The 15,827-nt window shown below is 37.0% G+C and overlaps 1 protein-coding gene across 2 annotated transcripts in view; it reads right to left on the bottom strand.

Annotated features, from left to right (window-relative positions):
* The window catches only part of LOC134664640 (terminal nucleotidyltransferase 5C), a 318,242-nt gene that overhangs the window by 39,623 nt on the left and 262,792 nt on the right, over positions 1 to 15,827 (bottom strand). Inside the window, exon 1 of one of the 2 annotated variants that reach the window (XM_063521378.1) lies at positions 1,315 to 1,909. The exons of the other annotated variant lie outside the window; for it this stretch is intronic. Coding sequence (XP_063377448.1) covers positions 1,315 to 1,386 — 72 coding nt within the window. The 5' untranslated portion in view covers positions 1,387 to 1,909. Of the gene's footprint in view, positions 1 to 1,314; positions 1,910 to 15,827 lie in introns of those variants that run through there. 2 annotated transcript variants of the gene reach the window in all.

Here is a 15,827-nt window from a genome sequence, read left to right as displayed (position 1 = left end):
ACCCGTGCGAAGCCGGAGCGGGTCGCTAGTTAAAACTTAAGGGAAGTTTCCAATTGAAAAGCGCAAAAATTGCTCTCGGTGTTACGAGGTCAGAACTTCCTCCTTGGAAGTCGGTTAAATTCGCCGACACGTCCGGAAAATGCATTAAACATAGAAACAGCCGTGTTTGGAGATCGCGAACGCGTGAAAAACACGAAAAAGTCAGACTTCCGCGAGACCGACGAAAAACAATCGGACTACAAACATGGTGGGAAAACCTGACATAACACGCAACACTATACGAATTCTATATGAACATTATGAACTCACTAGCCTAAGATACGAATTCCTAGGAGTTGCACAATAGTTTAGTGCACTGTAGATAAGTTAAATTTCATTTTCGGAGGTGTGTGCAAAAAAGAGTATTGTCACCTGTGTTTTTTTTCTATATATTGGTAGTTTATCTTTAATGAAATAAAATAACACATTGAGAAAACAGCACACAGATAACCTTGGAAACGAAGATTTATTATTCGAGATACGAGTAAGTACATAAAAAGTTCACAATCAATCATGATTAATTTAATTGGTGTCACAAACGAGATGTAAAAAACTGATAAAACAATGTACAAAGACATAAAGCAGACTTAAATCGATCGCGAATCGATTTGCTCAATCTTTTGTCGCTATGTGGGTAAGAATGAAACAATTGGATTGGACACTGAAGGACACGGTACGGCGCAAAATGTCTAGATTTCGCGACACAACGCCCACACAGACTTACTATACAACTTATTTTGTAGGTAGGTAGATAATGTACATACCTAAATAGATTATTTATATTATTTATTTATACAAGGAAATATGACGCCTATACTCATACTCATTTATTTATAATATAATTACATATTACACACGAACAAACGATATAATTATTATAAACGATACATTTAACATTCTGAATTGCATTATAGAGTTAATTACAGCAACTCACAGATATATTATAAAATTTACACTATAAAATGTAATATTATGTAGTGTTATTCTGTTAGTAAATTTAGTTGACATAGCCGTGCAGAGGGCGAGGAACCTGTATTCCTTATATCAACTCAATTAATAAATATTGTAACTTTAATTTATCGGCAAATCTTAAAAATAAATTTGCAAGCGCCCACAGAACTTAATGTTTTCTGTGCAAGCGCCTAAAGATCGCTATAAAATTCTACCCGTCTTTTGAGCCCATACGCTTATTATACACCATCGCAAAAAAAACTTTTCACTAATACGGAATTGGCCGCGCGCCATAGCGCCTATCATCACATGATACGCACTCACCTTCATATCGTCGAGCATGTCACACACGGAGATCAGAGACGCAGCATCGGGGGACACCTTGATAACACCCATGGCGAAATTCCCTAGAATCCAGGTCCGTCAAAACTTTTTAAATTTTTGAATATGGAACGCGCGTCAGTCGTTTTAGGAACACAGCGAGACGGGTGGACGCCGTGACCGAGCCGCGTGGACTGACGTCGTGAGAACGTTCGCGCCAGTGAAAGGGTCGTGACGTCACTGCCGATAACGCGAACGCGACTTGTTGCTACAACTCCCGTCCCGCTCTCACGCCTAAAAAAATATATATCCGTCTCAACACTAATGACTTGATACGTTTTGATAAAATGTATCGCGTTATCGTTTTGCACGCAGATTTCGATTTTTAGTAACAAAGCTGACCTTGCCGCGTGAAAGGATGCTTTGTTTTTGTTACACAACATATTATAAGTGCATTTTATTTTTTATATATAGACTGTGACCTTCAAAAAGGTTGAAAAATTTCAACTACGTCATCCGTAGCCCGTCTACGTCACGCGTAGCCGCCTACGCCTACGGGAGCCTGCTGCGTAGCGTTGCTACGCAACGGGAGTACAATACAACACCTCGCCAAAACCAAAGTGCATTAAGTCGTGAACGTAATGATTACTAAATAGAACCTTAACACGTTTGAATTGGATCTAAAATAGTCTGTTAATGTTTTGACATGGCTGTTTTTACGATCGTACTGGGAATAGTATTCAAAAGAGAGTGAGATTCTCGTAACCAGAGATGTGACTTATTTGAAATACTTGTATTTAAAATGCAAATACAAAATGCAAAATACCTATTTTGTATTTTGTATTTAAATACCTTTTGAAGAAAACTATTTTGTATTTTATTTGAAATAGTTTTTGGGACCTATTTTCTATTTTCAAAATACAAAATACTTTATATGTAGTAGGTAGGTAATGTAGGTAGGAGTTACAATCTCTTCTGATGTTACAATCCTGGCAACTCTCTCATTCTTTTCACATGGAACTGTTGAATCTGTTTATTAACGTCGCACATGATCACACGCGTAGCTAGTGGTTAAAAAAGTGGAATCTTGAGTGTTGCGATGGTTTCAAGGCACGAGAGGAGAACAAACTTTTGTGCCCTGGTGAAACACAAACGAGACGTTTATATCACACTAACGAGGGGCATTATACTAGCTGTAAAACATGACAAATTAATGCTTTAAAAGTTGGCCGTTAAAAACCATCATCCATACCTACATCCTACCGGTTAATATGAGCAAACAACTAGAAATTTGCACTCTAGATAGAGGATTGATTTCAAAGAATAAAGAGAGTCTTTTCAATTCGGAAATTCGGAGTAATACTTTTTAATTCAGATTAGGTATTCACTACTCAGAGTACCTTTTATCGCAAAGTATTTGTATTTTAAAAAAGTATTTTGAAAATACCTATTTCGTATTTTGTATTTAAATACAAATTCAAAAACTATTTTGTATTTCGCATTTGAAATAGTATTATCAAGGAAGTATTTGTATTTTGTATTTAAATACTTTTTATAAAGTATTTTTCATATCTCTGCTCGTAACATTATGAAGTAATTTTATTATACTCTTATGTTTCAAATGTTATGTTAACCAATAAACAACAAATAATTTGTTAAATTTATCACTTTTAACTCAAAATCCTTGAAGGCTGGAAGTAGGAGCCAGGAACCTAAAATCTAGGAGTGTTCAACCTTTTTTACGTCGAGATCCCCTTTTAATATTTTTTTTGTGGTCCAAACTCAAAATAATCTACATTTACCTTACGTTTACATAGTTTTGTACGGAACTGGCAAGAGAATTACCCTAAATATGACGTCAAATTTTGTGTATATCTGATGATGCTACACACGCAAATTGATTGAAAAACCGGGCAAGTGCGAGTCGGACTCGCGCCCGAAGGGTTCCGTACCATAATGCAAAAAAAAAAAAAAAATAGCAAAAAGAAAACGGTCACCCATCCAAGTACTGACCCCTCCCGACGTTGCTTAACTTTGGTCAAAAATCACGTTTGTTGTATGGGAGCCCCATTTAAATCTTTATTTTATTCTGTTTTTAGTATTTGTTGTTATAGCGGCAACAGAAATACATCATCTGTGAAATTTTTAACTGTCTAGCTATCACGGTTCGTGAGATACAGCCTGGTGACAGACGGACGGACGGACGGACGGACGGACGGACGGACAGCGAAGTCTTAGTAATAGGGTCCCGTTTTACCCTTTGGGTACGGAACCCTAAAAACAGGCCACACAGTCACACAGGCGACAGGCATGCAACTTCTATCCATTCAACTTGAGCATCATTTTTGTTGGTTGTTTAATTTTGTTTTTGTCCCGTATTTCTTATTTGTGATGGCGTGTTGGGTAGGTATTTTATTTTTCTTGATACAAAGAAGTATTTAATGATTAAACATAAATTGACCCGCAATTTATTTTAATTGTTTGGTAATGTCAAAACCTGAAGATGAGTCACAAATAAGACTACAAAAACAATTTTAAATAATTTTCCAAATACATGTATATTTATGATATTGCTGATCAAATTTATATTTTTATCATAATGTTTATCATATTTATTTTATTTGTATTATTATGTCAAAATACCAAATCAAAGATAAGGACAGAATAAAAGCATACTAGTAAATTTACCAGTTCACTATAAGTACGTATATTCTATAATCATGTTGACGTACCGCCTTCGGCAACATATCTTCATGAGGAAACGTACCTGAAAATAATAGAAACACATAATTAGATTATTTATTTTATGTGATGTTTGTAAATAGAAGACAAATAGACAAATATTGCATGCAAATTCTGCACCACATTGAAATTTCCTGAACTCATTAAAAACCTAAACACATGTGTAACCGCGACGAAATACTGATATAAACATTTTAATTTACAGGATTTTTTAATATTTACAAATGTTGATCCAGTCAGGCTTAATGCCTTAGTAACTTTTTTGTAAGACCAGCAATTATTCGTCAAATGAGACGCATGCTCGCGTGTCACGGTTTGCGACCCCTGTACGGATATGATGGTCGTTCTTGTCTACGTGACAGCGTGATAAAACGGTGTCCGTCACTTTCTATCCCACGGTGTTAAACAGCGACAGTTATTTTATCACGTGGATAAAGATGGATAAAGCTATCCACGTAATACGCTGGCTGGTGTAAAAATGTAAGCCCATTCATCACTTCTGACATAAGTCAACCGCCATATCAAAACGTTGGCCAAAAGGTTTTGGTCAAGGGTCAAGTGTATAAATAATAGTGTATAATTGTATATTTAATGTTCTAATGTTGGTTTAGGCTTGTAAACTTGTATGTAGGCACTATCATTAGTGACACGAGAGGACGGAGTGCGCTAGCAAATGTCGTAACCGCGTGATATTCCTTGCCTCACACAGGGGCCCACTGATTAACAGTTCGCCGGACGGTATCGGCCTGTCAGTTGTTTGGAACTGTCACAATTTTGTTCTAACTGACAGGCCGATACCGTCCGGCGGACTGTTAATCAGTGGGCCCCTTAGACGGCGCACGAACTCGTATGCGATTTTATTTACATTGCGGACTGTTGGTTACGTCCAGTTCAACCGACCGACTAAAACACGCAATGTAATGAAACTCGCATGCGAGTTCTCGCATCGTCTAAATAAGCCCCTAAACTAAAGTCTTAAGTTGGTTCTCCACTACACTACAGGTCACATTTTTCAACGCAATCTCGTTAAATTTTGTGAGCGGGTTTAAAAATCATATAATTCTTTTACCGATTGAAAGAGCGTGCGTCCTTCAATCCGGAGGTCGCGGGTTCAAATCCCGGCTCGTGAGTTTTTCGGAACTTACGTGCAAAATATTATTTAGCAGTTGCTTTTCGGTGAAGGAATAACATCGTGAGGAAACCGGACTAATCCCAATAAGTTCTACAGGCGTATTCGGGAAACGAGATAATTGCAAGATTAGAGACGAACTAGAGATTTTTGGGATCTACATTCGATATCGACTAGATCTGACTTGGATATCTAAGTCATAACTTGTGGAAATCGTTCAAGAGGACGTCCAGAATCGCGGAAACATCAAATTTGACATATCTACCTTACAAATATCTTTAAATTATCAGTATCGTAACTTCTTGATGTCTAATTGATATCTAATTCATTTTCCAAATCGAGCCGTTAGTTTCTCCTCTGGGTTGGAAGGTCAGATGGCAGTCGCTTTCGTAAAAAGTATTGCCTACGTCAATTCTTAGGATTAGTTGTCAAGCGGAACCCAGGCTTCCATGAACCGAGCCAAAATGCCAAGATAAAGTAGTTCACTTTTGTTTTCTAAATATACAAAATCAGTAGGGCTAAGATGGTCGGTGTTTTATCATCTGTCACTAAGCCTGTCACGTTCTTACAAATTGATAAAAATGCGTCTATGATACGGCACAGAATAAATAATAGTACTAGGTACAGAAGACTCACTCTCTAACAAAACGCGTCTGTTACGATCAGCACAGATATGGCCGCTAGGTGGCGAAAGCGCCACGTGCGGCTTATGGCTTTCCCCAAAATTGGGCCGGTACGGATGTATCTACTTTTAGCTACCTGTAGCAGTGGAGTGAGCCACGCCTGGATACGGCCGCAGTCCTGAAACTGGGAATGGGAATGCCCGGTTTTTGTCATTCAGTCCCGGGACCATTTTGAGAGAATTTTAAATTCATATAAAATTTATTTGAGATGTAGAAGGAATGTGGCTCGTATGCAGAGAGCGAGTGAGTTTGAAAGGCGAGTAAAGGTCGCGCCCCGGCCGTGAACTTCTCGAGGCGATGACATACGGCAGTGACAGGTGAAGGCGATGACAAATTATTATCGTTCTCCTTTGACGATATACAAACGTGATAAGCTACGTTTGAATATCGAAATTAGGTCAGACTCGTTAGTTTAGCGAATAGGATCCGACGTACTTTCCTCTAGGTCATCATCATCATCTCAGCCATAAGACGTCCACTGCTGAACATAGGCCTCCCCCTTTTTTGGGGGGTTAATGCCATAATCGCCACGCTTGGCAAACGGGTTGGCGATCGCAGTCGAGTACACCGAATTTGAGGGACGCTGCTGCCCGTCCACCGGTGGTCTTGGACGTGGTTTAAGGACATACCCGGGTCCTCTAGGTTCCTCTAGGTACCTAAAATATATTATTTCACACCGTGCACGAAATAAAGCACCAGATCATTATTATAAAAACATAGATAGCAGTTATTTTTAAACACAATTTCTATTTAATAAATCGGATGAAAGTATAAAAAGTACGAGTTGACTGTGACGTCACTACACGCGTTTTCATAAAACTAAATTCCATATATTAGGAAATCGTTTTGACAGTTCTAAAAAAGAAGCTGATTTGACTAGTAAGAAAGTTGACCAATGGGAACAAAATAATATAATTTAGATATCATTTAGATGTTACAAATGTTTGTTCGAGTTCCTAAAATGCATGCACCGAATTCTAAATAAATGTTTTGTTTAATAGTAAATAGTGTTTGAATAAGTTTTCGGCAAAAATTTAATTTTTAAATAAAATAAATAATAAATAAATAAATAAATATTATAGGACATTTTTACACAAATTGACTAAGCCCCACGGTAAGCTCAAGAAGGCTTGTGTTGTGGGTACTCAGACAACGATATATATAATATATAAATACTTAAATACATAGAAAACAACCATGACTCAGGAACAAATATCTGTATCATAATACAAATAAATGCCCTTACCAGGATTCGAACCCGGGACCATCGGCTTCATAGGCAGGGTCTCTACCCACTAGGCCAGACCGGTCGTCAAACACACCACAAGGTACAAGCTTTTATCGCTGACTGTACTTTTCTTACGACAGACAACTAATACTCATCGAGACAATTCTAAAAACTTCTAACACAATTAGGTTGCGTTGTTTCACAGAGTTCCTATGGCCACCTCCTGTCTTCATCATCAGATCAGTTCGCCAGTACCATATTATTGTATTGTCATCAGAACATTCAGAACTACATACAGCTGCCAATTTTCATGACGCTACGATCCTTGGAAAATGGTTAAATTAGTTACCTTAGATTCCATTACATATAGTTAGTTACATTACATTAGTTACATTCGGTTCGGAATTTACATGACAAAAATAGTTATTTGTACAAAAAGAGATCAAAGTTTGATATTTCTTCGAGTGCTTATTTTGAGTCCCGTGCAAGGGAAAGATTCTATAATAGATTCACGAGCGTAGCGAGTGAATCTAATTTAGAATCTTGAGCGTAGTAAGGGATTCAAAAGCGCACGAGATGTAAATAACTTTGATCTCGTGTAGTACACAAAATTTTTCACCCTAAGCAGTGAGAACATACCTAGAGGGACAGAGATAATAGAACCCAAGTATATCGAACTTGTATTAGACCCCGCATGTTGAAATGACATTTGACTATAAAGGTCACTTGAATTACATTTTGTCTCACTCAGTGAGCAAAATGAGATTTTGCTCACTGAGTGAGACAAAATGACTCAGTGAGCAAAATCGCATTTTGCTCACTGTTTTTAAGAAGCAAAGTACCCTTGTTCGAGCGGCTGAGGTGAAAAAAAAAATACAACATTCCTGTTTAATACGCTTTGAACTGTTGGCAAGTGACATTAGGAGCGATCCCGGCTAAATGTTACATTAACATACCAATACAGATTGTGAATATTTTACGCTCAAATTCTTGTACCTGCATACATTTTCATGAAATAAACATTTTAGGGAGTTACCTAGTGATCCTACTCCCACGTAAGAAAGCTACCTTTAGGGTTCCGTACCTCAAAAGGAAAAAACGGAACCCTTATAGGATCACTCGTGCGTCTGTCTGTCTGTCCGTCTGTCACAGGCTGTTTTCTCGGAAACTACTGGAACAATTAAGTTGAAATTTGGTACACATATATGTAAATTAGTGACCCAAAGATGTACATGTTTTTATTTAAATTTAAAATACATTGGTTCGTAGTTATTTAAGAAAATAGCCAAAAAAATACCATTCCCCGCCCCTTTATCTCCGAAACTACTGGGTCTAATATTTTGAAAAAAAATACACAAAATAGTTCTTTACATATAGATGAGAGGAAAGCCTATTACTAATGTGCAGTTAAGCGTGAGTCGGACTTATGTACGGAACCCTAGAAACGCGAGTCCGACTCGCACATGGTCGATTTTTTGGTATACTCGAAGGCACTCTATCCACCTATTCAAAAAACTTAGCATATTCGTTAAATTTTGCCTTTTTATAACCAACCTATATAAATGTCAAAATGAAGGAAAGATAGATTTCACTATGGAAATTGACAATAACACCGACGCATTCGTACTAGTAGTGCAGCTGCGGTCAGAAATGGAATGTTACCCTTACTGTGGCGGCGTTGATGCGGCCGCAGTACCTGTCAATTTTCTTGATAAAATCAATGACGGATTGGACGTCATAACCGCGGCAGCGAACGTCATTCCTTTACAACCACCCTAAGAGCAGGACAGCAACAACACATCCGTCTCGCTCTCGCAATAACAAATAAGGATACGTTTTGTTTGCCGTCCGATTGCTCAAAGACAGGAAGTGTATTAGCTAAATCGAATTTAATTGAGTTATTAGCGCGGCCTGAGTTCAACATGTTTACTTTCAAAACGTCTTATGTTGGTAGAAAATTTCAAGGTTTTACGTCCATTCGTAAAGTATAGATTACTATACTTTATGCGTGTGCGCGTAAAAAAACGTTTAAATTTGCTTTGATTATAGCTGATCTGGTTTATCGATTAGGTTGTGTGGTTATGTTTGGTTTAGAAGGAGGTCACGCCCGCATCCCTACTAAACATTATAAATACCAAAGTTTCTCAGTCTGTTACTTTTTCACGCTTATACTACTGAAGAGGTTTACATGAAAAAATTACTGGTATGAAAATAGTTTGAGTTACAACATTAAACTATTATAGTGTCAGAATATAGCACAGGTCAGTAATAGTTACAGATACACTTAAACGGAAACACTTAAAATCTTGGAAAAGGTCTCGGATATTTCAGAAAAATTAAACAACCTTCATTATGGAAATGGAAAATCGATATATGGAGATCGATATCTCCATACATAAAAATCATCATCATCTTCCTCACTTGTCGCGGCATTTTGCCACTGCTCATACATACAAATATATAATCATACAAAAAAATATGGGAAGTTATCGAAGTTTTTCAATGTCCATCGTTGCTACTACTGCTCACATTCTAGTCCTTATTGTATTTAGCTACAACTAATTAATGTTTTTTTTCTGAGAGTTTTATATGAAGTTAAAATAAAAACGTTATAGGTTTCTAGGTAAAAATAAGTAATTATACTAAAACGTAAAGAATGCACGGCTGAGTATTACCAAGTAGGTATTAAACATTACGTAAAAATATTTTTAATTGGCATACTATTATCGATTAAATTCCACACTCAAGGGCTTAAAAAAGTAAACGTTAATTGAAAGTAGATAGGTTTGTGGGTCAGTGTCGAGCCTATCGCCTCTATAACATATCAACTGACCAAAAATATACCTTATCTCATCGTAATAAGGTCTACGAATGGTTAAAATCACGATGGTACCCACACGCAAGCATATTTGCATATATTAACCTGTAAAATGTCGTGACAGGTTATGATTATAGACGTGCAGTCGCCATTAGATATATCGGAGCGGCCGTGGTGCTCAAAAAGATTTGAACACGCACTTTATCGCCTTGACAATAGAGGCGTGTTTAGATTTTTGTGACCACCTTGGCCGCTCCGATATATCTGATGGCGACTGTACCATAGTCCACATTTAGTGAACGTTTCTGAACCGTAATGCGAAGGCTTAAGGTTCACGTATGGTAAACTTAAGATGTTAGTACATATACGGGCGTCCTTCGAGATATTTATTGGTAATTATTTTAGAGTAATTGATAAGCGTGAGTGCGATGTCGCAATGCTGTGAGAGCTTTTAGTATGGCAATGTAATAACCGTAATAACTGTAGATACCACAACCGGTATTAAATTAAACAGATATACAAATTGCATTGCGTTAACTTCGAAAGCGGGGTAATTTTGAAAATTGCAAATATATGTTGTTGTTTTTGACATGATATTTTGCTGTTTGGCCTCGCCTGGGGCCAGTTACAGCTAGCGGTGTGAGTGGGGTCAGCGCCTCGGCCTGAAGGGCCGAGGCGCTGCCAAGTAAGAAAGAAGTGAGAAAGAGATAGTGATAGAAGATAAAGATTAAAGAATTAAGAATAGAAGAGAGTAGTATACAATTTTTCCAGCAAAAACTAGTGACTCTATATAAATTTTAAATGTTATACTTTTAGATGAGTTATTTTTAACAATTTTAATAAGGACCCTAGGGCGGAAGGCCCTGATTGCAAATATATAATAAAACCAGAAGCCCTTTATACTTTAGCAACACTTAAGGGGCCCACTACCAGTCCGCCGGACGATATCGGCCGGTCAGTTGTTCGGAACTGTCAAATTTTTTGTTCTAACTGGCAGGCGGATATCGTCCGGCGGCCTGTTAGTCAGTGGACGGCTTTACGGCTCGGCCACGACATTGAGCGACTTGCGACGGTGGGAGCGATAACCATAGGTTGCGGGCCCGATTCGGATTTTGAAATAGACATCTATTAGATATCTTTTAGACATCACCAAGATACGATAGCGATATGTTTAAGATTTAACCTGTCAAATTTGACATTTGCGCGATTCTGGAGATACTCTTGAACAATTTCCACAGGATATGACTTAGAGATAAAAGTCACATCTAATAGATATCTTATTCTATCTAACGTAAAAGTGACATTGGTTGCCCGAATTGCGCTGCAAAAGAGAACTAGTTGATATCTAAACTATAACGTATCTAGAATGGATCTAGTACGTGTCGTCTCTTGTGAATAAGTATCTTGAAGTTCGAATACGGCAGTGCATTTGCGAAAGGTCCGATCGCTGTGTCACGCTCCAACCTATTGGCAATCGCTCCCGCCGTCGCAAGTCGCTCAATGTCATGGCCGAGCCGTTACGCTACTGCATGTTTACTAAGGAATTGGTTAGGTACTGTAGATGCAATAGGAAGGGTTCTTACTTAGTAGGTATTTGCAATTTTTAAAATTATCCCGCGTCCGAAGTTACCCCAATGCACCTTACTGCGCTTGCGACGTTTTATGGGGCGTGTGATCAAAATGAGGCAATGGCGATCATAACATGCTGTTCCTGACACATCATAAATCATCATCATCATCATCATCATTCTAGCCTTAGGTCGCCCACTGCTGAGCATAGCCCTCTCTTCGTGTACGCCACTTATCCCGGTCCTGGGCTAGTCTCATCCAAAAGTGCCCCGCGATTTTCCGAATGTCATCCACCCAACGAGCCATAGATAACATTATAGATAGCGAGAGCTATGTCTGTATATAAAACAGTGTATGTAATTGTAACTACAAATTAGGCATACACAACACTCGTATTTTAATGCCTTTCATTATGTAGCAGTCACATAAACTTATATTATAACATTCCGGCCGGCAAAAAACTGGTACTTAAGTATATATTTACAGGGATTGAATTCCTATTATTGATTAGGCACATACCTAAGTCGCAATTATGTATCATATATTATGGCTATTATGAAGCACTTAGTCGGTACAAATATTTATATGCATAGGAGACCACATCGAATATTCCTATACCGGGTATTTCCTGTAACACGAGCAAATAATTAAAACATATTGTACTCCTCAAACGGCATATCTGTTGATTAACAACTTTCAAAAATTATGAAATCCTTAGATTTTCTCTTTTTCATACAAATTAAATATTATTTTCAATGTACGCTGTAATCAGTGTCTTTAGTGTTGCCTGTCACGCTTTAAATATAACAAAATTTGCAATACACTGTATTTTAAAATAAACTTTAAAGTGTGATAAAAAACAAAACAAAGTTATTTGAAAATAATCCTGTAATTGCCATTATAATTGGCATTAAGTCCACCATTTGTACATTATTTTTATGTTCTGTGCAATAAAGTATAAATAATAAATAAATATATAATTTTGTCGAATTTTGTAACGGGGCTCTTTTGCGTCAAATCAGGTAGTTCTTTTATTTTATCGATTTTTGACAAAGTTACGTTCGGCGCTCGAGTTCTCAAACTTGGATTATTCATTTGGCCACTACATTACCAATTCTGCAAAAATATCAGAACTACCGGATTTGCCGCAAACGCTAAATGTACAAGGTAACTTTATTAAAAAGCCGCTGAATTTTAATGTTTTTCAGTTTGAGGAGTACAACCTATTAGTATAATTTATTGCACGGTTTATAGGCAAGGCAACACCCGGTAAGTATATCCTTTTATTTATCAGTAAGTATAAAGTTTGGTTGTTTTATTGTCCAGTGTAATGGTTCTTTCTTATCTTTAGTTGCCTTGTTCGAGGACATTTTTAAAAGTTGTCCCCAGACCTTTGTTACTAGGTGACTTGCTTCACATACTGACAAGAATAAATTGTGATATTAGTGGCTATAGGCGGAGATAAAATGATAATGTAACTATTATTTAATGATGTTATTAATAACTGTTGCGAGGCTTAAGTAACGTGTCATTTTAGTCATTTAACTTATTGATTGATAGCGTTTTTATCAAGGGAGATAATTTTATTTTCATACTTCATACTTTTTTTACGTATTTTTTTCGTTTTTCGTCTGCCAATTGTTTCCGAGTGTCTAGTCAAGTTTTATCTATTGGTATTTGCATCAAAAAACGAAAACATTTAGTATCTTTATCTATATGAGTAACACATTTTAACCAAGACTAAACTAGGGCTTAATATCATGGATCATAATAGGAAGTACTCCTCATATTGAAGTATGTCAGACAACTTCGAAACAAACTTGTCACTCGTCAATAGGACGCCAAAAGTTTTGAATCAAAACTAATTACATACGAAGCGATATACTTTATCATTATCACGTTCTATATGACAAGGACTTTATGACGACATGTTAAAGTTTATTTTAGCCTGTGTTTGGTCACGGATGTGGGCCGTAGGGCCGTCCTTGGTAGGGCCGGGATATAGTAATAACCCGGACGTGAGCCGGACTTGTTTCGAGCGGATAAATTGTTTCGAAGAAATGGCGAATGTTGCTGCCCTTCCATGTCTTGTGCTATACCGGGTGTGGCCTGTAACATGAGAAAATAATTACATAGATTGTACTCCTCAAACGGTGACACTTTTGTCCAACAACTTTTAAAAATTATGAAGTACCTATTTAGACTCCCTATGTTCATACAAAATAAATATTATCTTCAATGGACGCCATCGCCACGCCATATCATTGTGATTGACGTTGTTTGTCAAGCCTTAAACATAACAAAATTCCCAATGCATTGCGTCTTTGAATAACCTTTAAAGTGTATTTTTGAAAGTACAAGTTATTTTCAAAAGTCGCTGAACAAATGTTGATCAGTATGAGGAGTACAGCCTACAGTTAATTTTTTTGCTCATATTATAGGCCACACCCGGTATATGTATATTTTTTTAATGCCCTCCATCGACTCGTGCAAAAATAACTACTAACTTTGTTAGATGACGGGACTTTAAGAAGATAATTTTGAAGATTTGATAATAGACTGAACGAAGCTATAAAAGCGGTCTTTGAGATAGCGGGGAGTTGCAGGGTTAAAAAGTATGCTATAAAGAAAATAAAGTCTTCTTCTTCCTGGCGTTATCCCGGCATTTCGCCACGGCCCATGGGAGCCTGGGGTCCGCTTGACAACTAATCCCATGATTTGACGTAGGCACTAGTTTTTACGAAAGCGACTGCCATCTGACCTTCCAACCCAGAGGGTAAACTAGGCCTTATTGGGATTAGTCCGGTTTCCTCACGATGTTTTCCTTCACCGAAAAGCGACTGGTAAATATCAAATGATATTTCGTACATAAGTTCCGAAAAACTCATTGGTACGAGCCGGGGTTTGAACCCGCGACCTCCAGATTGCAAGTCGCACGCTCTCACCGCTAGGCCACCAGCGCTTCAAAAATAAAGTATACAGGGTGTTTGGTACATCGTTTGCCAAATTAAAAATCTTCTCATGCCTAGAAAAACGAAATTGGCCATGGTTTTTTTTTACTACTACGCAAGTAAAAATTTGAAATTTACGAAAAACTGTCATAGAAGCGAAAAAAAATTATTGCACCAAATTAAAAATTTCTAGGCATGAGAATATAGCAAATGATTCAACCTATCTGCCGTTTTAAGTAATCTAGTAGGTCTAATGTAAACCAACAGTAGATATATTACAATAAGTATGTATTATTTACTTACCTTTAATTTAACTCTCATTTTCTAATTAATATGAACAGATATTATCATAAAACTAAATATAATATGCGAAATGTTAATTTTGATCTATTTAATCCCATCATTAGTCACTACTGTCAATAAATTTCCAACTGTCAAACCTGTTTCTACCGGAATGCCATTTTTGACAAACTGACCATTTTAGCATATTCAATTAGATTCCAAATTCAATTATCTGAAACAGGATATCATTTTGGCTATTACTTTTTTAAGTGTCGGATGGGTGTGGTCACTAAATGTCATATCATATAAAATATTCTTAACACGTCACCTAATAGTTTAGTAATACTGGCTTAATAAGGAAATATACATACATATTGTATTACTCTACTCGAGTACTTTACAAGTTTTTTCAATTCCATATACATAAATGCTACTTGTAATTGAATTAATTTACCAGTAAAATATGTCTATGTCTATGACGCTATATAAATATTTATGTAAATTAGGCCATAATAAAATAATACTATGTATATAGTTTAAAATTTTCATCGGTCATTTGTGAATGTAGCTAATATGTACTTATACAGGGTGGCCAAAAAATAAGTGCATTCCCGTTGCCAGGGAGGTTTTAAGATTATACTGAGCGACTTTTACTACAGGACCAAATCTATTTACCTACATGGTGCGAGAACTCGCATACGAGTTTCATTACATTACAGTATTTGATCGGTCGGCTAAATTGGATGAAACCAATACTACCAACTTAGTCCTCAATGTATCTAAAATCGCATACGAACAAATTCCGTGATAATTGCTTAGGTACCTAACCTATAGGTACAATGAATAATGTATGTAATCTAACGAATATTATGTTCCGATCAGTACCTTCGTTACGTAAATATTTTCAAATGCAACAACTTCGTATCATCACCGAATTCACCGACACAGTTGGCTGACAAATTGTGAACTTTATTTCAATGACATAAGATCCACCAACGGTCAATAAAGAATATCGTTTTTAGCACTTACACATTCCGATATGAAGTCAGTGACATTTGCGTTTGGCAATTGAGATGACCACTGACTTTTGCGGTCAGTGATGTAAATCTACAAA

The sequence above is a fragment of the Cydia fagiglandana genome, chromosome 5 (genome assembly GCF_963556715.1).
Source record: "Cydia fagiglandana chromosome 5, ilCydFagi1.1, whole genome shotgun sequence".
Classification (NCBI taxonomy): Eukaryota; Metazoa; Arthropoda; class Insecta; order Lepidoptera; family Tortricidae; genus Cydia; species Cydia fagiglandana.
Note: the sequence above shows the minus strand (reverse complement) of the source record. Positions and strands in the feature narration are given on the sequence as shown.